This window comes from Heptranchias perlo, chromosome 2 (assembly GCF_035084215.1).
Source record: "Heptranchias perlo isolate sHepPer1 chromosome 2, sHepPer1.hap1, whole genome shotgun sequence".
Lineage (NCBI taxonomy): Eukaryota > Metazoa > Chordata > Chondrichthyes > Hexanchiformes > Hexanchidae > Heptranchias > Heptranchias perlo.
The window spans coordinates 125,198,198-125,224,405 of NC_090326.1; the positions used below are offsets into that span (position 1 = coordinate 125,198,198).

The 26,208-nt window shown below is 40.8% G+C and overlaps 1 protein-coding gene across 3 annotated transcripts in view; it reads right to left on the minus strand.

The window, feature by feature from the left end:
- Positions 1 to 26,208, minus strand: part of hacd1 (3-hydroxyacyl-CoA dehydratase 1) — a 55,476-nt gene that overhangs the window by 22,299 nt on the left and 6,969 nt on the right. For 2 of the 3 annotated variants that reach the window (XM_068007078.1, XM_068007077.1), the window contains exons 3-6: positions 3,467 to 3,584; positions 3,317 to 3,335; positions 3,147 to 3,235; positions 71 to 192 (exon numbers count right to left, since the gene is read on the minus strand). In XM_068007078.1, the coding sequence (XP_067863179.1) occupies positions 71 to 192; positions 3,147 to 3,235; positions 3,317 to 3,335; positions 3,467 to 3,584 (348 nt within the window). The remainder of the gene's footprint in view (positions 1 to 70; positions 193 to 3,146; positions 3,236 to 3,316; positions 3,336 to 3,466; positions 3,585 to 26,208) is intronic. The other variant, XM_068007079.1, reaches the window with a different exon arrangement.

Below are 26,208 nucleotides of genomic sequence, written 5' to 3' on the forward strand. Positions count from 1 at the left end.
GTGTTAGCACAGCATGCAAAACTTCACCGCACAGATCATAAAGCAGCTGCATATCATCACATTCTCCCACCTGGCCCATTTAATGAAGTAAGGCAAATGGTTGAGCAGATTGAATGTGTAAAAGGAATATCGGGTAATCTCTGTCACTGCCCAGGTGACCAGGAAAAGAACGACGCTCTCCTCATTCTGTATCTGCAGATTGTTTCATGAAAAAAAAAGTTCAGCTGTAAATCATGTAAATGATAAAGGTTTTAAATCCCAGATTCAGAAATGCATTTGAATCCCCCTTCCTTCTGTATATACTATTTTTAGAGAAATACCTGAACACAAATTAGACCACCACAAATATTTTGCAACTTGACAAACTACAATAACATTCAATACATCAGTATTATGCTTATGACCTTTCCACATGAATACCATCAAGTATTGCTCCATAGAAGTAACATCAAGTGCTGCTGTATCAGTTATAGGTAAAAGCAACAAATTTGAATTTATATTGCAGAATTCAGATTTATTATAAGCTAAAAACACAAAAGCCAATTGATAAAACCAGTGGGCATTTTTACGAGTAGTTACACATATATATGCCAATCTCAACTACTGCATCAAGACACATATAGTAAGTGTTAGTGGAAGCTACGTTCATCGTGTATATGGGTTCCAACTACACTGTACATGTAGGTCTGGGCTTTCAAACTGGACATGGGTGCCTATTAGTTTACTTTTTTTGAGTTTCATTGCAGATTCTGTTTACAAGATCCTGCTGTGGTTCATCAGTCCAGACAGTTGTCAAATGTACCATATGGCCCTTGAAATACAGTAGCACAGGTGATTTTTTTTTTTAAGTGATGTAATGCTCAGTTTTCAACTAGAATGTACCCTGGAGCAAATTCTTAATTCCTGACTACAAATTTACAAGCTGCAGAAATATTTAAAATTTTTGTTTTCTGGCAATGCTAATTGATTGTTTCCTAACGTTAGTCATTACGTGTCATGTCTCATCCTTTTCTCTATTCTGGCAGGCAACCTGTTTACAGGCTTCTGCCTATGTGATGGTAGAGCAGACTGACTCTCCCTCCAAGCACCCCCTGTTGAAATTCCTATGCAACTGAGATCAGGAACTCAACACACTGAACTACAGTAAGCTTGTATCCTACCATTTCAGTGCACAGGATATCACTGTTCCAACACACTCCACATTTACACTTATTTAATTCAAACAATCAGATTAAATCAGAATTTAGTTCAACCCTGTGCTTTCATTTTTCTATTTTCTCCAAAAGGAAAGAGACGTTTTCTTTGCAAACTTCGAGGAACTGTCAAAACGATAATACACAGCTTATTGATGGTAGTGAAATAAATAGTGCTAAAGTTTAATCAGTACATATTTAGTAGTCATGTGAATCAGGTCATTTTCTAGATTAGTAACATGCACTAAACTCCTATTTTACAGAAGTATCAGCTTGCTCAATTGGTAAAACTTTCACCTCTGAATCAAAGCTGCCATTTCAGTGTAGTATTAAAGGAGTTCTGCATTATCTTTCAGATGACAGGTTGAACCAAAGCCCCATCTGCTTGTTTAGGTGGATATAAATGATCCCATGGAACTATTTGAAGAGCAGCAGGGGAAATCTCCCAGTGTTCCAGCCAAACTTCCTCCCTCAACCAACACCACTAAAAAAATTCATTGAGTTGGTCTTTGTGGGCTTGTTTTATGAAAATTGGTTGCTACATTTGCCTAACATAACAACAGTGACTTCACTTCAAAAGTAATCCATTAGCTGTAAAGCATTTGGAATGCCCTGAAGATGCAATAAAAAGGCAAGTTCTTTCTTTTATAACTGACCAAGTTGCCTTAAGAATATTAAAGCCAATATATGGTGTTTCTGATGTTATGGACAAGCTCATCTAAAATGATTCTGTTCAATAAAATTTTTAATTTGCAGAAATTTTTGAAGTCATGCACAAATTGTCTGAAACCTGCATTATTTGCCAAATATACCATATGACTGCACAGAGTCGTTATGCCCATGCATTCCACAGTATAGTGAGGACTTAAAACACACCCAAAGCATTAGATTAACATTGTGAATGCACTCTGCATTTCATAAACAACAAGACAGCATTGTTACCTGTGCCATACACTTACAATCACCATTTTGTTTAAACATTCAGGTCTCTTAACTCTTGTCACTATTTGTAAGCTTAAACAACGGGTAATGGGACAAATTGTACAGATAGTGGCAATCAGCAGCAGCGTTGCCACCAGAGTTACCAGGTAGCTGTATGAAAAATTTGTTGGGGCCAAAGTTACAATTTGCACACTCTGTCAGCAGAAATTGGATTATACTGCCAGAGATTGGGAAAGGGGAGAGTCGGCTAGTCTGAAAAGAAAATATGTACCACTAATATTACTTATCTGACATTCAGTTTTATCCCCCTGTATAATACCAATGCTACCAGCAGCAGAAATAAGACCAGTGGGGGCTGGCCCTACCCATACCACAATATTTTAATGTAATATCCCTGACTTTTCTTGCAGTTTATATGGCTGCATCCTCTCATCAGTGGGTAGGACTCTCATTGTGGATCTCAATAGAAACTAAAGGAAAAGTGGTGTGGGGGGTGGGGGGGAAAGAAAATTCAAAGCAAACCAGACTAAACCACAAGCGCTCAGACTACCTGTTCTCTGACTTCACACCATCAACAGCAAAACAAAGAGAACATGTATGCATGTATCACAAATATTTAAATATTTAGATTTTGAATTGTTACCCTAAAGAGGAAATAGGGATTTTCTGTTTACACCACCAGCAGTAAGCCAAAATCAAACAGAAATAATGCTTCAAGGACAACAGTTGCTTTTTGGTTCAAAAATGTACATGGTTGCTATATTTTAAGCACACTTAATACTTTAATATCATTTTGTTCTGTATATTTTTTAATTAATTGATCTTTAGTGATTTGTAGATAATCATTTTTCTATATCACACGACCAAAATTGAAGCTTAAAATGTTAATAATGACTAACTATAGATCAATGCAAGAACTATATTTTATGTTATCAATCTCATTCATTAGAATGTCACAACATTAGAAGGTTTGTAGCAACAGTATACAACAGAAAGTTGAGTTAAACTTACCGGTCTTATACTGTGGATAACAAACCACACCATGAAAATTCTGGACAAGACTTGGACCCCAGTCACGAGCACCGAAGTTCGTACTATCCCTTAAACAAAAAGAAAAGTTACTTTGCGATTAAAAATAAATTCCACATTTAACACCTTCATCAAATCCACTAATTACTCACCAACAGCACAGTGGATAATCTGTGGAGTATTAAAAGAAAGGAAAAATGAGGGGATTACCATTGTAAATAAAGTTAAAATCTGTATTGCATATTATATAACCAGCAGTTTACACAAACAATACTGTAATAATAACTTGTCAGTCTTTTTACCTCTAGCAATGCAAATGTCTGGAAAAATTTGAGTGTCTTTTGTATGTTTCTGTACAGTCCTTTGTGCGTTCCTTTCTGGTAAGAAAATCGTATCATAGCCACAGCCAGTACCAGCCATCTTGAGACAGAAAGATTATGTAAATATAAAATATAGAGGCAAGGTGAAGATAAAAAGAAAATGCAGTAACTTTATAATAAAGAAACAGCAGTCAACAGTGAAAGGTGATTCAACTCTGAAAAAAGTAATATCACATTGCAAAAATATTTTGTTGTCTTTATCTTGTAATAAGTTGAGTAATAAGTCACAAAATAAAAACAGAAAATGTTGAAAACACATGGCAGGTTGATGAGCAGATTAATATATTGTGTGTAACCCCCATTCAGGGTGATGTCAGGAAGCACTGCTTTACACTAAGGGTAATGGAAATCTGGAACTCTTTCACCCCCCCACCCCTGAAAAAGCCGTTGAGGCTAGGTCAAATTAAAATTTCAAAACTGAGATTGATAAATGATTGTTAGGTAAGGGTATTAAGGGATATGGAACCAAGGCAGGTAAATAGAATTAAGGTACAAATCAGCCACGATCTAACTGAATAGCGGAACAGGCTTGAGGGGCTGAATGGCCTACTCTTGTTCCTATTCCAATGTAATTCTTTAAAGTGAATAAGAACTCACTACGTGGCCATGAACAAAACACAGCTCTCTGTTCCTATTTATAAAGGGACCTGATAACTATTGTCTATGCTCAGAATAACTTTTTCAGAAAACTCTATTGTAAATAGCTACTTGGCCAAAATACTTTTATTAAAGTAGCAAGCTGTTTAATGTTAACTTATACAACACAATCAATACAATATTAGCTTCCTCTCCTCAAATAACAAAGAACTGTTGAATATTGCTTGCAGTTTATTATTAATCTAGCAATTATTCACAAGTACTGATCCCCAATCTGCTACCAGATTAGTGTGATGCTTAAGCTGGCACTGTGGGGTGTGTTCATACTGCCGTTTCAACATCACCTCCTCATACCAAATTTTAACAGGAGCAAGATGATTATAAATACATACCATTATACATTTGTGTAGTCATAATATTTGAAATATAACACTTCCATGGAAAATTTCAATTGATAAGAATACAAAAGTGACAGTGGAAGTGCATCATTATACTGTCTTCAACTGAAAGTAGGCTAAAGACTGCAGGCTAAGCCATATGTACTTCAAAATCTGTCACACAAATCCAGTCAATACTATACTTTTTAAAAGAAGTATTTTTACCAATTTTCCAATGTGCTTTCAGTGGTTTGACATAACTCTCCTCCTGCTTACAGTTGAATTTTTAAATGAGATTGAGAAATCCTAATTGAAGGCACATTGTCCCCACTACACAAGATGAATATGGAAAGATGTCAGGTTTAAGGTTCTGGGAGATATTTTAAAATGAAAAAAAAAATCCTTATTTTATGAAACAGGAAATATTTACTGCACAAGAATTTCCAGAAGAATTTACTCCTAAGAACCATTTGATGTTAAACACCATCCTTTCACCTTTGGACTGGGTTTGAAAGCAGCCCAAATTTAGGTATAAAATCCTCCATTTTCTCTTCCTGTTGGCTGCGAGGTTTCTGTATGAAAGAAGTTTGAGAAATCTTAACCTAGTTGCAAATAAGCACAGACAGGCTCATGTTTAAAAAAAAGACAGCAGAAATTGCCAATCTTACACAAAGTAAAATGATGCCTGATATGGGAAGACAAAAGATTCACAGCAGTGTAGTCTGGGGTGCTGTTCAGAGATTAGAATTGAGGTACATTCCTGGGGCATCTTCATTTTGGTATCAATCAAAGCCCAAGGGAAGACAGACAATTGTTACAAATTGAAGTTTTTTTGTCCTCATGCAGCAAAGCCCCTTGCATAATCATTTAAATTGAACATTCCTTTGCTGCAAATTAATTATCCTACAAAATGTCATGAGAATAATATGCTACTTTTTATTAGATTTCTTCACAAAATATTTAATAACTGACAGTAAATGAATATAAAATTCTGACTATTTATACCTGAATGCTGTATGGGATCTTAACACTAATGTGACTCCAAGGTATCATAAATGGAGCAAATTTACTAAACTCTATCTATTTTATATGAAGTAATTTACTTTCAAACCTAGCTGGGCAGCATGGAAATCAGAAACAATTGATTTTAAGCATATAACTATTATGAAATTTAAAGTCTCAAATGCTATAATTCCTAGCTGATCATAATTTGATTTTCTATTTTCTTAATTCCATGAATTGTTAAAAAAACTAATATTGTTTCTATAATGGCTGACAGCAAACTGGAACAATCAACTGAGGTTGTGTGTCCACTCCAATAACTGTCCATGATACTAAGTTCAGGCCAAACAGTCCCACATTGAATCACTTTTTAAAAATATGACTATTCACATTCAGCCACTCCTCTGTACCAATTAGCATTTGGCTTTGAATTGTATTGGCAGAGGACTGGGAAATGTCACCTGTCTACACTCTTAGCGAGGGTTGGTATCTTCAAAAAGAGTCACAAGTAAAAAGTACATCATTTTATTTTTCAGAAAATGTAAATATTTTATCCTTAAATAATTGAAGTTGTGTTCCAGCCAGTAAGTTTGTGATGGTCAAAGTAGGTATAACTGAACATAGTTACAGAACAGTCTTCAGGGAAACAATTATAAAAGTAAATTATGACATTGAGTTTTGATCAATTTCTTTTTATATTTTAGATATACATTCTGTAAAGCCAACGAAAGAAGCTGCATTTACCATAAACAGCTAAGTAAACCATGCAAAAAAATTATCCATTAAAATGTTTACTATGTAACAGCAAGTTGAAACATAAAATCCTTATTGATACAGAAATGTTAATACATTAACATTTATTGAGGCATAGATATTGTTCTGGAAGACAGAAGAATGTGGCTTTTTATCCAACCTGGTTTCTATATTGAACACCAATTTCAACAAGCTTTCAAAACACTTGGACAGTCAGCAGAATATCTTATAAAACATGTTTGGAGGACTTCAAATCTCCTACACAAATATATTCAGATATTTCTTTAGTCCTTCCATCAACAAGATGATCCATTTATGCACAACTATTAAATCCACTGGAATTCTGATGCCATAGTCGAGACAACAGATGCTTTGCTCCCATAGTTCTGCCAATGTTTCTGCTTAGCTCAAAGAGGCACCCAATAGGACATCCCAATCTAATTTTCCTTACCCTCAGTATATGAGGGTATCAATACACACAGGTGCCACTGCTCAGACTGGGCACAGAGCAGAGTGGAGGGTAAAACTTGCATCCTCCTACTTCACTGTCAGAACATTAGAACTCCGATGCTGAGTCTTCAGCAGAATCTCACTTTAAAACTAATTTCACACTTCATATATTTGCAGCAACAGGAGCTGCTGTTCAGCCTCATTCAACCAGAAGATTCTGTCACAATTCCACAGGGGTTCATCCATTTCCAGTAAGATAAAGTATCATAGAAAGGTTACAGCACGAAGGAGGCCATTCAGCCCGTTGAGTCCGCACCAGCTCAATGCAAGAGCAATCCAGCTAGTCCCACTCCCCCGCCCTATCCCCGTAGCCCTGCAGTTTTTTTTACTTTCAAGTACTTAGCCAGTTCACTTTTGAAGGCCATGATTGAATCTGCCTCCACCACCTCAGGCAGAGCATTCCAGATCCTAACCGCTCGCCGTGTAAAAAAGTTTTTCCTCATGTCACCTTTGGTTCTTTTGCCAATCACCTTAAATCTATGCCCTCTGGTTCTTGGCCCTTCTGCCAGTGGGAACAGTTTCTCTCTATCTACACTGTCTAGAACCTACTAATTGCCAAATTTTAAAAAAACATTCTGTCAGAATATTCTACCAGTGTCAGAGCAGCGGGAGGCATTCAAGGGGTTCAGAGTAAACATGTTTCCACAAAGAAAAAGGGTAGGACTCCTAAATCTAGAGCCCCCTGGATGTCAAGAAGTATATAGCATAAGATAAGGCAAAAAAGGGAAGCTTATGTCAGACACAGAGAGCTCAACACTGCAGAAAGCCTAGAGGAGAATAGAAAGTGCAGGGGCAAAATTAAAAAGGAAATTAGGAAAGCAAAGAGAGGGCATGAAAAAATACTGGCAAGTAAAATTAAGGAAAACCCCAAAATGTTTTATAAATACATAAAGAGCAAGAGGATAACTAAGGAAAGAGTAGGGCCTATTAGAGACCAAAAAGGTAACCTACATGGGGAGGCAGAAGATATGGGTATGGTTCTTAGTGAATACTTTGCATCTGTCTTCACAAAAGGAGGGGGACGATGCAGAGATTGTAGTTAAGGAGGAGGACTGTGAAATATTGGATGGGATAAACATAGTGAGAGGAAGTATTAAGGGGTTTAGCATCTTTGAAAGTAGATAAATCGCCAGGCCCGGATGAAATGTATCCCAGGCTGCTAAGAGAAGCGAGGAGGAAATAGCAGAGGCTCTGACCATAATTTTCCAAGCATCCCTGGCTACAGGCGTGATGCTGGAGGATTGGAGAACTGCTAATGTTGTACCGTTGTTTAAAAAGGGAGAATGAGATACATTGAGTAATTATAGGCCAGTCAGTCTAACCTCGGTGGTGGGCAAATTATTGGAATCAATTCTGAAGGACAGCATAAATCGTCATTTAAGCACGGGTTAATCAAGGACAGTCAACATGGATTTGTTAAGGGAAGGTTGTGTCTGACTAAATTATAATCACAGAATCATAGAAAGGTTACAGCACGGAAGGAGGGCATTCGGCCCATCGAGTCCGCACCGGCTCTATGCAAGAGCAATCCAGCTCATCCCACTCCCCCACCCTTTCCCCGTAGCCCTGCAAATTTTTTCCTTTCAAGTACTTATCCAGTTCCCTTTTGAAGGTCATAATTGAATCGGCCTCCATCACCCCCCTCAGGCAGTGCATTCCAGATTCGAACCACTCGCTGTATAAAAAAGTTTTTCCCTCATGTCACCTTTGGTTCTTTAGCCAATCACTTTAAATCTATGTCCTCTGGTTCTTGACACTTCCGCCAATGGGAACAGTTTCTCTCTATTTACTCTGTCCAGACTCTTCATGATTTTGAACACCTCTATCAAATCTCCTTGCAACCGTCTCTGTTCTAAGGAGAACAACCCTAGCTTCTCCAGTCTATCCACGTTACTAAAGTCCCTCATCCCTGGAATCATTCTAGTAAATCTCTTCTCCACCCTCTCTAAGGCCTTCACATCTTTCCTGAAGTGCAGTGACCAGAACTGGACACAATACTCCAGTTGTAGCCGAACCAGTACTTTAAAAGGGCTCATCATGACTTCCATACTTTTGTACTCTATGCCTCTATTTATAAAGCCCAGGATCCTGTATGCTTTTTTAACTGCTTTCTCAACCTGCCCTGTCGCCTTCAATGATTTGTGCATATATACCTCCAGATCTCTCTGTTCCTGTACCCCTTTTAGAGTTGTGCCCTCTAGTTTATATTACCTCTCCTCGTTCTTCCTACCAAAACGTATCACTTTGCATTTTTCTGTGTTAAATTTCATTTGCCACGTGTCCGCCCACGCCACCAGCCTGTCTATATCCTCTTGAAATCTATCACTATCCTCCTCACTGTTTACTACCCTTCCAAGTTTTGTGTCATCTGGAAATTATGCCCTATACACCCAAGTCCAAGTCATTAATATATATCAAGAAAAACAGTGGTCTCAGCACTGACCCCTGGGGAACACCACTGTATACCTCCCTCCAGTCTGAAAAACAACCATTCACCACTACTCTTTGTTTCCTGTCACTTACCCAATTCTATATCCATGTTGCTACTGCCCCCTTTATTCCATGGGCCGCAATCTTGATGACAAGCCTACCATGCGGCACTTTATCAAACACCTTTTGAAAGTCCAGATACACCACATCAACTGCACTGCCTTCATCTACCCTCTCTGTTACCTCATCAAAAAACTCTATCAAGTTAGTTGAACATGATTTGCCTTTAACAAATCCACGTTGGCTTTCCATAATCAATCCACCCTCATCCAAGCGACTGTTAATTCTGTCTCGGATTATTGATTCTAAAAGTTTCCCTACCACTGAGGTTAAACTGCCTGGCCTATAGGTGCTGGGTTTATCGTTACAACCTTTTTTGAACAAGGGTGTGACATTTGCAGTTCTCCAGTCCTCTGGCACCACCTCCGTATCTAAGGAGGATTGGAAGATTATGGCCAGTACCTCCGCAATTTCCACCCTTACTTCCCTCAGCAACCTAGGATGCATCCCTTCTGGATCGGGTGACTTATCTACTTTATGTACAGCTAGCCTTCCAAGTATCTCTTTATCAATTTTTAGCCCATCCAGTATCTCAACTATATCTTCCTTTACTGAGACTCTGGCCTTGGTAAAGATAGATGCAAAGTACTCATTTAGTACCTCGGCCATCCCCTTGATTGAATTTTTTGAGGCGGTAACAAGGAGGGTCGATGAGGGTAATGCATTTGATGTAGTCTACATGGATTTTAGCAAGGCTTTTGACAAGGTCCCACATGGCAGACTGGTCAAAAAAGTAAAAGCCCATGGGATTGAAGGGAAAGTGGCTAGTTGGATCCAAAATTGGCTCAGTGGCAGGAAGCAAAGGGTAATGGTTGACAGGTGTTTTTGCGATTGGAAGGCTGTTGCCAGTGGGGTTCCGCAAGCCTCAGTACTAGGCCCCTTGCTTTTTGTAGTATATATTAATGATTGGAATTGAATGTGGGGGACTTGATCAAGAAGTTTTCAGATGATACAAAAATTGGCCATGTGGTTGATAGTGAGGAAGAAAGTTGTAGACTGCAGGAAGATATCAATGGACTGGTCAGGTCAGCAGAAAACTGGCAAATGGATTTCAATCCAGAGAAGTGTGAGGTAATGCATTTGGGGAGGGCAAACAAAGGAAGGGAATACACAATAAAGGGGAGGATATCGAGAAGTGTAGAGGAAGTGAGGGACCTTGGAGTGCATGTCCACAGATCCCTGAAGGTAGCAGGACAGGTAGATAAGGTAGTTAAGGCGGCATATGGGATACTTTCCTTTATTAGTCGAGGCACAGAATGTAAGTGCGGGGAGGTTATGCTAGAACTGTATAAAACATTGGTTAGGCCACAGCTTGAGTACTGCGTACAGTTCTGGTCACCACATTACAGGAAAGACGTGATTGCACTAGTGAGGGTACAGAGGAGATTTATGAGAATGTTGCCAGGGCTGGAGAATTTTAGCTATGAGAAAAGATTGGATAGGCTGGTGTTGTTTTCTTTGGAACAAAGGAGGCTGAGGGGAGATTTAATCAAGGTATATATAATGATGACAGGACTAGATAGAGTGGATAGGAAGGACCTATTTCCCTTATCAGAGGGGTCAGTGACTGGGGGCATAGATTTAAAGTATTGGTAGAAGGATTAGAGGGGAGCTGAGGAGAAATGTTTTTCACCCAGAGGGTGATGGGTGTCTGAAACTCACTGACTGTAAGGGTGGTAGAGGAAGAAACCCTCAACTCATTTAAGATGGACTTGGATAAGCACTTGGAGTGCTGTAACCTATGGACTAAGTGCTGGAAAGTGGGATTTAGCTGAATAGCTCTTTTTCGGATGGCACGGACACGATGGGTCGAATGGCCTCCTTCTGTGTTGTAACTTTCTTTGATTCTATGATACCAAACTATTGGTCACCTGAGAACTGCTGGAACTTGCTCCATCAAGTTGTATGTGAATGCAAGTGAACTAAAGCCTTAGGACTTAAGCCTGTGGAACAAGTCAAACTTTGTACTGATTTTTTATTTTGTAATGTATTCTAACTGACTAAAGCATTTATGTGCATATGTATTGATGTTATATATGGAGAGAAAAGACAAAAACATGCCTCCTTCCCTGCTTCTGGGAACATATAACATATAACAGTTTAATCTTAATTTTAAGCATTTGTTTCAGATAACCCTTGGGGTCTTTTATTCACTCTCCTTTTGTTAAAATCATTATTTTTTAAAAACTTAACTGCTTCTGACCTCCAGCTGTCCTGCTCAACCTCCAATGATGTATGTTTCTTCCATGCCTGCAGCCAGCATTACACTACTCATAATTGCTTAGGTTTTTTCAGTGAAATGCTCTTCCAGCACTTCAAAATGTAAACCGCAGCATACTAAACAAAGCCGAGCAACAGTCCTGGTGGCGTCAGGTAGCTTTGCCTGACCTACACTGGGGAACTGCACGTCCCAATTCAGTGCCTGCTACTGAACACACCAACCTGCGCAGACTGTTCGACAGTGTCTCCCCCTCATATACTGAAAACAGACACTTCGCAACTAGGATGCTGCAGCAATCAATAGTGGCATGGTGCTGGGGACCAGAATCATAGCTCAGCATAACCCCCACCCATGCAATAAAGAAACCAGGGTTTGAGATAGGTAGGGTATCTCTCACCCCCACCGGTGAGAAGAAAATACAGGCATCGGTAGCTTACCACCACCCTGTTCCGCACCCCCCCCCACCCCCGAACCCACCCCCACGTTGTCTACAAACAGCAGGGCAAGGATGGAATACCTAAACCGTAGAATTAGGATTGGTGGAGAGGAGAGTGCCCCACCCTGCTGCCATACCCCCCCATGTAAGTAGTCTCTCTGTATTTGTTTCCCTAGCCCCAACTACCATTCTCACCCTCTCATCTACCCCTTCCTCATTCTGTTCCCCCCTCTCTCCCCATCCCTACCCACTTTCTCCCATCCACTTTCCCTCTCTCCCCACCCCTTCCCATCCTTTATTTTCTTCCACTTTCCCCTCCTCTCTATCCTCCCACCTTCCATGTATCTGCTTCCCCCTCCCCTACCTGGGTCCAACATTTTCTGTTTTTATTTCAAATTTCAAAAGCTTTACTGAGGTAAAATTTATATTCAGTGTTTTTAAGAGGCTCTGTGCGTGTTTGTGTGTATGATAAATAAAGACAAAAAATGGCAGTGTTCTGCTTACACAGCTGCTGTACCTTTGTATTTTATAAACTTTAGAAAGTGTATTAAGCTGAGAAAGAGACACATAGACACTAGGGGTGAGCGGTGAGAGCGGGAGGGGAAGAGAGAGTGGGAGGGGCAGAGTGGGAAGTTACAATGAATTACAATGAAACTAGAGCACAGAAACAGGCCATTCAGCCCAACTGGTCTGTTCCAACGTTTATGCTCCACACGAGCCTCCTACCTCCCTATTTCTTCTAACCCGAACAGGATACCCTTTTATTCCTTTCTCACTCATGTGCTTATCTAGCTTCCACTTAAATGCCTCTATGCTATTTTTCTCAACTCATCCTTGTGATAGCACGTTCCACATTCTTACCACTCTTTGAGTAAAGAAGTTTCTCCTGAATTCCCTAATAGATTTATTAGCAACTATTTTATATTTATGAACTCTAGTTTTGGACTCCCCCACAAGTGGAAACATTTTTTCTACGTCTACTCTTTCAAACCCTGTCATTATCTTAAAGACCTCTATCAGGTCACTCCTCAGCCTTCTCTTTTTTAAAAAAAAAGAGAAAAGAGCCCTAGCCTGTTCAGCCTTCCCGGATATGGGTATCCTCTCAGTTCTGGTGTCATCCTTCAGAATCATTTTTGCACCCTCTCCAATGCCTTTATATCCTTTCTATAAAATGGAGACCAGAACTGTGCACAATACTTCAAGTGTGGACTAACCAAGGTTCTATACAAGTTTAATGTATCCCAGGCTGCTAAGAGAAGCAAGGGAGGAAATAGCGGAGGCTCTGACTATCATTTTCCAATCCTCTCTGGCTACAGGCGTGCTGCTGGAGGACTGGAGGAATGCTAATGTTGTATCATTATTTAAAAAGGGAGAAAGGGAGAAATTACAGGCCAGTCGGCCTAACCTAGGTAGAGGGCAAATTATTGGAAAAAATTCTGAGGGGCAGTATTAATTGTCATTTAGAAAGGCACAGATTAATCAAGGACAATCAGCATGGAATTTTTATGGGAAGGTCGTGTCTGACTAACTTGATTGAATTTTTTGAGGAGGTAACAAGGAGGGTTGATGAGGATGTTTGATGTAGTCTACGTGGATTTTAGCAAGGCTTTTGACAAGGTACCACATGGCAGACTGGTCAGAAAAGTAAAAGCCCATGGGATCCAAGGGAAAGTGGCAAGTTGGATCCAAAATTGGCTCAGTGGCAGGAGGCAAAGGGTAATGGTCGACGGGTATTTGTGTGACTGGAAGGCTGTTTCCAGTGAGGTTCCGCAGGGCTCGGTACTGGGTCCCTTGCTTTTTGTGGTATATATTAATGATTTAGACTTCAATGTAGGGGGCATGATTAAGAAGTTTGCAGATGATACAAAAATTGTCTGTGTGGTTGATAGTGAGCAAGAAAGCTGTAGACTGCAGGAAGACATTAATGGACTGGTCACATGGGCAGAAAAGTGGCAAACCGGAGAAGTGAGAGGTAATGCATTTGGGGAGGGCAAACAATGCAAGAGAGTGCACAATAAATGGTAGGATACTGAGAGGTGTAGAGGAACAGAGTGCATGTCCACAAATCCCTGAAGGTAACAGGGCAGGTAGATAATGTGGTTAAGGCGGCATACAGGATATTTTCCTTTATTTCCCGGGGCATAGAACATAAAAGCAGGGAGGTTATGCTAGAACTGTATAAAACACTAGTTAGGCTACAGCTAGAGTACTGCGTACAATTCTGGTCACCACATTACTGGAAAGATGTGATTGCACTAGAAAGGGTACAGAGGAGATTTACGAGGATGTTGCCAGGACTGAAGAATTTTAGCTAGGAGGAAAGATTAGATAGGCCAGGGTTATTTTCTTTGGAACAGAGGAGGCTGAGGGGAGATTTAATTGAGGAGTATAAAATTATGAGGGGCCTAGATAGAGTGGATAGGAAAGACCTATTTCCCTTAGCAGAGAGGTCAATAACCAGGGGGCATAGATTTAAAGTAATTGGTAGAAGGATTAGAAGACAGGGCACTTAGAAAATCATAACATGATTAGGCAGAGTCAACACGGTTTTATGAAAGGGAAATCGTGTTTGACTATTACAGATTTTTGATGATGTAACTAGCAGGGTAGATAAAGGGGAACCAATGGATATTTGGATTTTTAAAAGGCATTCGATAAGGTGCCACATAAAAGATTGTTACACAAAATAAAGGCTCATGGAGGTTGGGGGTAACATATTAGTATGGATAGAGGATTGGTTAACAGACAGAAAACAGAGAGTAGGGATAAATAGGTCATTTTCAGGCTGGAACTAGTGGGGTGCCCCAAGGATCGGTGCTTGGGCCTCAACTATTTACAATCTACATTACTGACTTAGATGAAGGGACCGAGTGTAATGTATCCAAGTTTGCTGACGATACAAAGCTAGGTGGGAAAGTAAGCTGTGAGGAGGACACAAGAGCCTGCAAAGAGATATAGACAGGTTAAGTGAGTGGACAAGAAGATGGCAGATGGAGTATAATGTGGGGAAATATGAGGTTATTCACTTTGGTAGGAAGAATAGAAAAACAGAATATTTTTTAAATGGTGAGAAACTAGTAAATGTTGGTGTTCAGAAAGACTTGGGTGTCCTCGTACAAGAAACACAAAAAGTTAGCATGTAGGTGCAGCAGGCAATTAGGAAAGCAAATGGAATGTTGGCCTTTATTGCAAGGGGGTTGGAGTACAAAAGTAAGGAAGTCTTACTACAATTGTACAGGGCTTTGGTGAGACCTCACATGGAGTACTGTGTACAGTTTTGGTCTCCTTATCTAAGGAAGGATATACTTGCCTTAGAAGCAGTGCAGTGAAGGTTCACTAGATTAATTCTTGGGCTGAGAGGTTGAGTAGAATGCACCTATACTCTCTGGAGTTTAGAAGAGCGAGAGGTGATCTCATTGAAATGTATAAGATTCTGAGGGGGCTTGACAGGGTAGATGCTGAGAGGTTGTTTCCCATGGCTGGAGAGTCTAGAACTAGGGGACAAAATTGTAGGATAAGGGGTCAGCCATTTAAGACTGAGATGAGGAGGAATTTATTCACTCAGAGGGTTGTGAATCTTTGGAATTCTCTACCCCAGAGTGCTGTGGACGATGAATTGTTGAATATATTCAAGGCTGAGATAGACAGATTTCTGGACTCTAGGGGAATCAAGGGATATGGAGATCAGGCAGGAAAGTAGAGTTGAGGTCCAAGATCAGCCATGATCTGATTGAATGGCAGAGCAGGCTTGAGGGGCCATGTGGCCTACTCCTGCTCATATTTCTTATGTTCTTATTAGAGGGGAGTTGAGGAGAAAGGTTTTCACCCAGAGGGTGGTGGGAATCTGGAACTCACTGCCTGAAAGGGTGGTAGAGGCAGAAACCCTCCTCACATTTAAAAAGTACTTGGATATGCACTTGAAGTACAAGGCTACGGACCAAGAGCTGGAAAATGGAATTAGGCTGGATAGCTCTTTTTTGGCCGGCACAGACACGATGGGCTGAATGGCCTCCTTCTGCGCTGTAAATTTCTATGATTCTAAAATAATTTCTTTGCTTTTTCAATTCTATCCCTTTAGAAATGAACCCCAATTCTTGATTTGCCTTTTTTATGGCCTTATTAATCTGTGTTGCTACTTTCAGTGATTTGTGTATCTGTACCCCGAGCTCCCTTTGCTCCTCTATCCCATTTAGACTCTTATTATCCAAGCAGTACATGGCCTCCTTATTCTCCCTACCGAAATGGACCACCTCACACTTATGTATATTGAAATTCATGTCAATTACCCACCCATTCTGCAAGCTTATTAATGTCCTCTTGCATTTTGACGCATTCTTCCTTTGTATTAACTAGACCCCCCCCAATTTGGTGTCATCCGCAAATTTTGAAATTGTACTTCTGATTCCAGAGTCTAAATCGTTCATGTATTCTGTGAACAACAGTCGTCCCAACACCAATCCCTGTGGAACACCACTTCCCACCTTTTGACAGTGTGAGTAGCTAACCTTAACCCATACTCTCGGTTTCCTATTTTGTAGCCAACTTGCTATCCATTCTGCTACCTGTCCCCTGACTCCACATGCTCTGACCTTAGTCATGAGTCTACAGTGTGGTACCTTATCGAAGGCCTTTCGGAAATCCAAATAGATTACATCTACTGCATTACCCATTTCTACTCTTTTCATTACTTTTTCAAAGATTTCAATAAGGTTGATCAAGCATGACTTTCCCTTCTGAAATCCGTGTTGACTATTCTTTATTATATTTTCGTTCTCTAGATGTCTTTCTATTACATCTTTGAGTAAAGATTCCATTATCTTCCCTACCACCGATGTTAAGCTAACTGGTCTACAGTTCCCTGGACTTGTTCTAACTCCCTTTATAAATATAGCTGTCTGCCAGTCCTCTAGCACTATTTCCCTTTCTAGTGAATTTTTATATATATATGTAATAGTACCTCTGCCATCTCCTCCCCAACTTCTTTTTATGTTCATGGATGCAATCCATCTGGACCAGGGGACTTATCCTCCTTAAGTTTGATTAGTTTATCAATTATCTCTCCCCTTTCTATCTTAAATGTTTTAATATCTTTTTCGACCTCTTCTTCTAATGTCCTGCCCATCTTATTAGTCTCCTTGGTAAATACGGAGGCAAAGTAACGATTCAGTACTTCTGCCATTTTGCTGTCGTTACCTGTGAGTTCATCGTGTGCATCCCTTAGTGGCCCTATTCCTATTCTGATTTTTCTTTCGTTATATATGAGTCCGTAGAATACTTCATTATTTCTTTTTATATTCCTCGATAATTTAATCTCGTAGTTCCTTTTTGCTTTCCTAATTTTTTTTTAAAAAACTTATTTCTTAACCTCCATGTTCCCTTCTGTCATCCTCTCCTTTATTATGTACTTAAAGTATGCCTTTTTCTTTAGTTTCAATTTTATCCTTTTCTTTGTTCATCCATGGTGTTTCATTATTGGCTAGTTTGTTCTTGCTTTTTAGAGGAATATGCTTCTCCTGTACTCGATTGCTCACCGTTTTAAATATTACCCACTGCAGTTCTATTTCTTTGTCTGTTAAAATTTTTTTCCAGTTTACCTGCCCTAGATCCATTCTCACCGCCTCAAAATTACCTTTTTTCCAATCTATTACTTAGGTCTTTGTCTTACTTATGTCTCTCAATCATTATTTTAAACCTTATTATGTTATGATTGCTATTGCCTAGATGTTTCCCTACGCTTATTTTTCTTATTTGTTCTGGTTCATTTCTATTATTAGATCCAGCAGTGATTCCTTTCTCGTTGGGCTTTTCACATACTGGGTAAGAAAGGAGTTATGTACACATTGTAAAAACTCTATTCTGACTGATGGATTCTGTCCCTCTTTTGATAAAAGACAGATCAATCATTAGTTCATTGCACTGCCGATCTTGTTTCCACATATTTCTGTCTCCTTACAGCATGTTTTTCGATTCAGTAATTCAAAATTGTTTTGAAGTGGCTAACTCATTCACTTCCCCATTATAAAAGTCAAACATAGTAGAAGAATGGGTTTCCTCATCTGTATTTATGTTGAGATTATCAAATGCTGATTTTCCAGAGTCAATTATAAAACTGTTGTGCTGGTACTCTATTTCAATGTTGCTGGTTTCTTTTCAAATGGTCATTTTTATGAAGTTATCAAATTCAGTCTGTCAAATCAGAAATAGCAAAGGCATATTTGCCTTAACTACTCCTTATGATAGCACGTTCCACATTCTTAAGAACATAAAAAATAGGAGGAGTAGGCCATATGGCAGCCCGAGCCTGCTCCGCCATTCAATAAGAACATAAGAAATACGAGCAGGAGTAGGCCATTTGGCACCCCAAGCCTGTTCTGCCATTCAATAAGATTATAAGAACATAAGAAATAGGAGCAGGAGTAGGCCATACGGCCCCTCGAGTCTGCTCCACCATTCAATCAGATCATGGCTGATCTTCAACCTCAACTCCACTTTCCTGCCTGATTCCATTATTCCTTGATTCGCCTAGAGTCCAAAAATCTATCTACCTCAGCCTTGAATATACTCAATGACTCAGCATCCACAGCCCTCTGGGGTAGAGAATTCCAAACCTTCACAACCTTCTGAATGAAGAAACTTTTCCTCATCTCAGTCATAAATGGCCGACTCCTTGTCTTAAGATTATGACCCCTAGTTCTAGACTCTCCAGCCAGGGGACACAGCCTCTCAGCATCTAACCTCTCAAGCTCTCCAAGAATGTCATATGTTTTAATGAGATCACCTCTCATTCTTCTAAACTCCAGAGAATATAGGCCTATTCTACTCAATCTCTCCTCATAGGACAACCCTCTCATCCCAGGAATCAATCAAATGAACCTTCGTTGCACCCCCTCTAAGGCAAATATATCCTTCCTTAGGTAAGGAGACCAAAACTATACACAGTGCTCCGGGTGTGGTCTCACCAGAGCCCTATATAATTGCAGCAAGACCTCCTTACTCTTAAAATAGAATCATCGAATGGTTACAGCACAGAAGGAGGCCATTTGGCCCATTGAGCCCTTGCCAGCTCATTGCAAGAGCAATCCAATTAGATCCATTCTCCCACTCTTTCACTGTAGCCCTGCAAATTCCCCCCCCCCCTTCAGGTATTTATCTAATTCCTTTTTGAAAGCCACAATTGAATCTGCTTCCACCATCCTTTCAGGCAGCGCATTCTAGATCATAACTACTCACTGCGTAAAAAAGTTTTTCCTCATGTCACCTTTGGTTCTTTTGCCAATCACCTTAAATCTGTGTCCACTGGTTCTCGACCCTTCCACCAATGGGAACAGTTTCTCTTTATTTATTTTATCTAAACCCTTCATGATTTTGAACAAATCTATCAAATCTCCTCTTTAACTTCTCTGCTCTAAGGAGAATAACCCCAGCTTCTCCAGTCTATCCACATAACTGAAGTCTCTCATCCCTGGAACCATTCTAGTAAATCTTTTCTGCACCCTCTCTAAGGCCTTCACATCCTTCCTAAAGTGCGGTGCCCAGAATTGGACACAATACTCCAGTTATAAAGGTTCAACATAACTTCCTTGCTTTTGTATTCTATGCCTCTATTTATAAATCCCGTATGCTTCCTTTAACCACTTTCTCAAACTGTCCTGCCACCTTCAAAGTTTTGTGTACATATACCTCAAGGTCTCTCTCTTTCTGCACCCCCTTTAGAATTGTATTCCAACCCTCTTGCAATAAAGACCAACATATCATTTGCCTTCCTAATTGCTTGCTGTACCTGCATGTTAATTTTCTGTGATTCGTGGACAAGGGCACCCGAATCTCTCTGATTATCAACATTTCTTAGTCTCTCACCTTTTAAAAAAATATTCTGTTTTTCTATTAGAACCATAGAAAAGATACAGCACAGAAGGGGGCCATTCAGCCCATCGTGTCCACGCCGGCTCAAAGAACAACCAGGTGCCCATTCTAATCCCACCTCCCAGCACCCGGTCCATAGCCCTGCAGCTTACAGCACTTTAAAAATAGTACCTGGACCTGCACCTGAAGAGTTGAGGGTCCCTGCCTCTACCACCAATTCTGGCAGCGAATTCCATACACCCACCACCCTCTGGGTAAAAAAGTTTTTCCTCATGTCCCCTCTAATCCTTCCGCCAATCAGCTTAAACCTATGTCCTCTAGTTCTTGAACTCTCCACTAGAGGAAACAGGTATGTTCTGTCTAGTCTATCTAGGCCCCTCATGATTGAGGTGTACAAAATTAAGTCTCCCCTCAGCCTCCTCTGCTCCAAGGAAAACAACCCCAGCCTATCCAATCTCTCCTCGTAGCTGCAATTTTCAAGCCCCGGCAACATTTTTGTAAATCTTCTCCACACTCTCTCCAAAGCAATTACATCCTTCCTGTAATGTGGTGACCAGAACTGTGCACAATACTCCAGCTGTGGCCGTACCAGCGTTTTATACAGTTCCATCATTACATCCCTGCTTTTGTATTATAGAATCATAGAAGTTACAACATGGAAACAGGCCCTTCGGCCCAACATGTCCATGTCGCCCAGTTTATACCACTAAGCTAGTCCCAATTGCCTGCACTTGGCCCATATTCCTCTATACCCATCTTACCCATGTAACTGTCCAAATGCTTTTTAAAAGACAAAATTGTACCCGCCTCTACTACTGCCTCTGGCAGCTCGTTCCAGACACTCACCACCCTTTGAGTGAAAAAATTGCCCCTCTGGACCTTTTTGTATCTCTCCCCTCTCACCTTAAATCTATGCCCCCTCGTTATAGACTCCCCTACCTTTGGGAAAAGATTTTGACTATCTACCTTATCTATGCCCCTCATTATTTTATAGACTTCTATAAGATCACCCCTTAACCTCCTACTCTCCAGGGAAAAAAGTCCCAGTCTATCTAACCTCTCCCTATAAGTCAAACCATCAAGTCCCGGTAGCATCCTAGTAAATCTTTTCTGCACTCTTTCTAGTTTAATAATATCCTTTCTATAATAGGGTGACCAGAACTGTACACAGTATTCCAAGTGTGGCCTTACTAATGTCTTGTACAACTTCAACAAGACATCCCAACTCCTGTATTCAATGTTCTGACCAATGAAACCAAGCATGCTGAATGCCTTCTTCACCACCCTATCCACCTGTGACTCCACTTTCAAGGAGCTATGAACCTGTACTCCTAGATCTCTTTGTTCTATAACTCTCCCCAACGCCCTACCATTAACGGAGTAGGTCCTGGCCCGATTCGATCTACCAAAATGCATCACCTCACATTTATCTAAATTAAACTCCATCTGGCATTCATCGGCCCACTGGCCCGAATTCTATACCTCGGCTAATAACGGAGAGCATTCCGTATGCCTTCTTCACAACCTTATCTACCTGTACTGCCACCTTCAGGGACCTGTGCACTTGCACTCCAAGGTCTCTCACTTCCTCTACCCCTCTCAATATATTCCCATTTACTGCGTATTCCCTTTTACTGTTTGCCCTCCCTAAGTGCATTACCTCACACTTCTCCGGGTTGAACTCCATTTGCCACTTTTCCGCCCACTCCACCAACCCATTGATATCTTCTTGGAGTCTACAGCTATCCTCTTCACTATCAACTACACAGCAAATTTTTGTGTCGTCTGCAAATTTGCCAATCATGTCCCCTACATTCAAGTCTAAATCATTCATATATACCACAAACAGCAAGGGACCCAACACTGAGCCCTGTGGCACACCACTGGAAATGGTGGTATTCTTCCTACCAAAGTGGATAATTTCACATTTCCCCACATTATACTCCATCTGCCACCTTCTTGCCTGCTCACTTATCCTGTCTATATCCCTTTGCAGCCACTTCGCGTCCTCCTCAGAGCTTACTTTCCCACCTAGCTTTGTATCATGAGCAAACTTAAGTCATTGATATATAGTAAACAGTTGAGGCCCAAGCACTGATCCTTGCGGTATCCCCTACAACCTGCCAACCCAAAAATGGCTCATTGATTCCTACTCTGTTTTCTGTCCGTTAACCAAGCCTCAATCCATGCTAATATATTACCCCCAATCCAGTGAGCCCTAATCTTGTGCAACAACCTCTTGTGTGACGCCTTATTGAATGCCTTTTGAAAATATTTAGATAATTATCCTACATCCATTGGTTCCCCCTTATCTACCATGCTAGTTGTTAATTGTATCCATGTGATTTATATCAATTAGTGTTTTTTAAAAAATTGTTCATGGGATGTGGGCGTTGGTGGCAAGGCCAACATTTATTTCCCATCCCTAATTGCCCTTGAGAAGGTGATGATCAGCCGCAGTCCATGTGGTGAAGGTTCTCCCGCAGTGCTGTTAGGTAGAGAGTTCCAGGATTTTGACCCAGTGACAATGAAGAAACGGTGATATATTTCCAAGTGTTGATTGTATTCAGGTGGTGCGTATCAATTGGGAACTCTCGTATCCATTTATAAGAGAACTGATCTAGGGTGTGGTGTGTGTAATGTGGAGCTCTGTGAATAAAGGCTTGGAAGCAACTGAAGACCAGGCTCTAGTATTCTATCCTTCACTACCGGGTTATCCAGCTTAAAACACTTGTTGCACCCTCAAAAACTCTAATAGATTTGTCAAACACGATTTCTCTTTCATAAAACAGTGTTGATTCTGCCTAATCATATTATGATTCTTTGGGTAAAGAAATTTCTTCTGAATTCCCTATTGAATTTATTGGCAACTATTTGATATTTACGACCTCAGATGAGAATTCGGACCTGGAGCACAGGGGTGATTGGTGAAATGGACATGATGCGAGTTCGTATATGGGCGGCAGAGTTTTGGACGACCTCAAGTACAAGGAGGGTGCAAGGTGGGAGGCCGGCCAGGGGGCATTGGAATAGTAGAGGTAACAAAGGGATCGGTGAGGGTTTCAGCAGCAGATGAGCTGAGGCAGGGGCAGAGACGGGCGATGTCAGAGAGGTGGAAATAGGTGGTCTTAGTGATGGAGAGAATATGTGGTCAGAAGCTCAGCTCTGGGTCATATAGGACGCCAAGGTTGCAAACGGTCTGGTTCAGCCAAAGACAGTGGCCAGGGAGAGGGATGGAGTTTGTGGCTAGGGAATGGACTTTGTGGCAGGGGCCAATAACAATGGCTTCAGTCTTCCCTATATTTAGTTGGAGGAAATTTCTGCTCATCCAATACTGGATATCGGACAAGCAGCATGACAAATCAGAGACAGTGGAGGGGTTGAGAGAGGTGGTGGTGAGGTAGAGCTGGATGTTGTCAGCGTATATATGGAACCTGACGTGTTTTCAGATGATGTCGCCAAGGGGCAGCATGTAGATGAGAAATAGGAGTGGGCCAAGGATAGATCCTTTGGGTAACTCCGAAGGTTACAGTGCGGGAGCGGGAAGAGAAGCCATTGCAGGTGATTCTCTGGCTATGACTGGATAGATAGGAATGGAACCAGGCAAAGAAGTCCCACTCTGCTGGATAGCGGAGGAGAGGTGTTGGAGGAGCAAAGTGTGGTCAACTGTGTCAAAGGCTACAGACAGGTCCAGAAGGATGAGGAAGGGTAGTATGCATTAAGTTCCATTTCATATGAACACATCAGCAACAAAACCTGACAAGTCTGTGGCTGCCAATTTTTGAGTATAATCCAGCTCCAACTTGAAATCTATCCACATGTTTAACACTCCTTTCTGTTTGTAAAATCTGATCCCTTTTCCTGATCTCTCTGCCAACTTTAGAACAGACCCTAGACAGTGACTTCTGACTGATGGATTCTGTCCCTTTTGATAAAAGACAGATTGATCATTAGTTCATTGCACTGCCTGTCGTGTTTTCACATATTTCTCTCTCTTTAAAATAATTTTAAATTACTGAAAAGAAAAACATGTTGTAAAGTGGGATAACTCATTCACTCCCCCATTATAAAAGTCAAACATAAATCAAAAATATTTCTTCTGAGAGACTGAATTTGATAACTTCACAAGACTGGCCATTTGAAAAGATACCTGCAAAATTTAAATGCAGTACCAGCACAAGTTTTAAAATTGACTTTGGAAAAAATCAGCATTTGATAAAGTCAAGATAAATACAGTTGAGGATACTCATTCAGCACAATTTAGCCTAGCCATCCAGAATATACCTAACATTTTTCATCATAGCCCAACTTTATTACAGCAGTCAACTGATTTATTTTCCACATGCAATCATTTTTCCCCAGATAAGTTCATAAAAAGTTTAAGAAATGAAAATACATGCATATATTTTTCAACATCACTGTACAGTTTTGTTTCTGGGTTACATACAGGAGAATATATTGTAACTTTTAGGATTATTGGATGGTTGTGTGCACATTGCAAACTACACATTGTTTAGGGGTCAGGGTGATTTGTTGAGCCAAGTTAATGCCAAGGATCCTGCCCTTGTACAGCCTTAAGAGACAGGTTTTGCTACCTCATGAAGCCTGTTATGCTCTCCCTGGCTTCCCAGAATGATTTAATGGGGCTGGGGGGAGGGGGCATGACCAGAATGTGTATATGTCCTCTGGCCATCTTCTTCTGAGCTTATAATGGGGAAGAATCAATATGAATTTTCAAGGAGACATTTTTTCCCCAAGCTGACAATGCTGTTATTATAGAGCGTTTCTGGACCCCAATTGTTTTTTTTTTCCTGAGAGGTTTATGAAGGACAGGCTATGTAGTGGAGCTGGCTGAGAGACCCTGGTCCCCGTCCCTAGTCATGAGTTGTAGGGCCATACCAGATTCCAATCCATGCTTCCATGAAGTTGAGCTATGCAGTAGTAATGCCTGAGATTGGAAAGGTGGAGTCCTCATACATGTTTGGAGAGCAGTCACAACTTCTTGTCTGCCCGTAGGAACTTGGCAATGCAATTGTTGAGGTCTCCAAATTGTTAGCATGGAGCCCTGACTTGTAGAATCTGAAAGAGGTAAAGACAGCAGGGAAGTACATTTATTTTTATTGTTTGCCCTCCCCAGCAGTGATATGGGCAGGTTTTTCCATCAGCCTATTCCATTTGTCTGTGTCTGCTTATATGTTGGCCAGTTTTTTTATACAGGCCATCAAGTTTGGGGGCTATAGTTAGTGCTAATATTGGAAACCTGATGATGACCACGCAAAGGGTTTGGACTCATGGATGTGTGGGGGGTGTTCTGTGCCACTGTTACAGTATCCTAAGTGGATGTAGTCCTTGATCATTTGGAAGATGTTAGGCAGTAATGTAGGCAGGGTTAGTTATGTAGAAAGAGGGCTGGATTAGTGCAGCAGAGAAAAAAAAAAAATCAGGCAGGGAGGAATGCTGCCAGATTCCGCACTGGATTTCTTTCCCTTCCCTGCTGCAGGGAAATAGATTGCCCGAGTCCAGACTGCCGTGCTGCACGTAAATAACAACAGGGAAGTGGAGCCCAGATATCTGGCCAATTTCCCTCTCCACTGCCACTGCTACCACCAATCACCGAGAGGAGAGTGGTGGTGGATGAAGGGACAGCAGCAACACGTCTGCTTCAGTGAATTCTGGAGGGAGAGGGCCTAGTAATGGACTCTTCTCCCATCCCCAAGGCCACTATACCTCTCATCAGCTAATGGAGAGCCATTGGAATTCTAAAAATAAATCTTTGGGGCTCTTCAGTCCCTTTAATCCATTTCATGAATGTCATACCAAAGGCTATGTGTACAAGTATAGTGGGAAAGAATTTCTACTCGACCGAGTTCAACACCTTCACTACATCCAGGAAGTGTACCAGGGCAGAGGGGTCAGTGTTGTTGTAGTGTTTCACCAAACTGAATAGTTGTTAGCTATTGTCTCCTGTCTAATAACCCTGTTTGGGCAGTATTCTGGCTGGGATCGAGGCAAGAATTTTATCATCTGTGTTCAGCAGGGATATAGATCTATAAGCAGAGGGTGGAGTCTGACATTTTTGAATACCCATGAGATTGTGGCTGTCCTGAAAGTTTCCAGGAAGATACCAGTTTCTTCAACATAGTGGAACAGTTTCAGCAGTGTTAGTTTGGGGAGTAGGGCTTTATAGAATTCTGCTAAGTAGTCCCTGGGACCAGGAGCCTTCCAGAGGCATTGTATTTCTCTTTGGATCTTCTTAGCCATGATTGGGGACCATGTCTCCTCTTCAAGTTGGGAGATAGAGAGGTTGGCAAATTAGTAGCATGTTTCCTGTGTGCTGGCCTGGGATGAGGTGTAT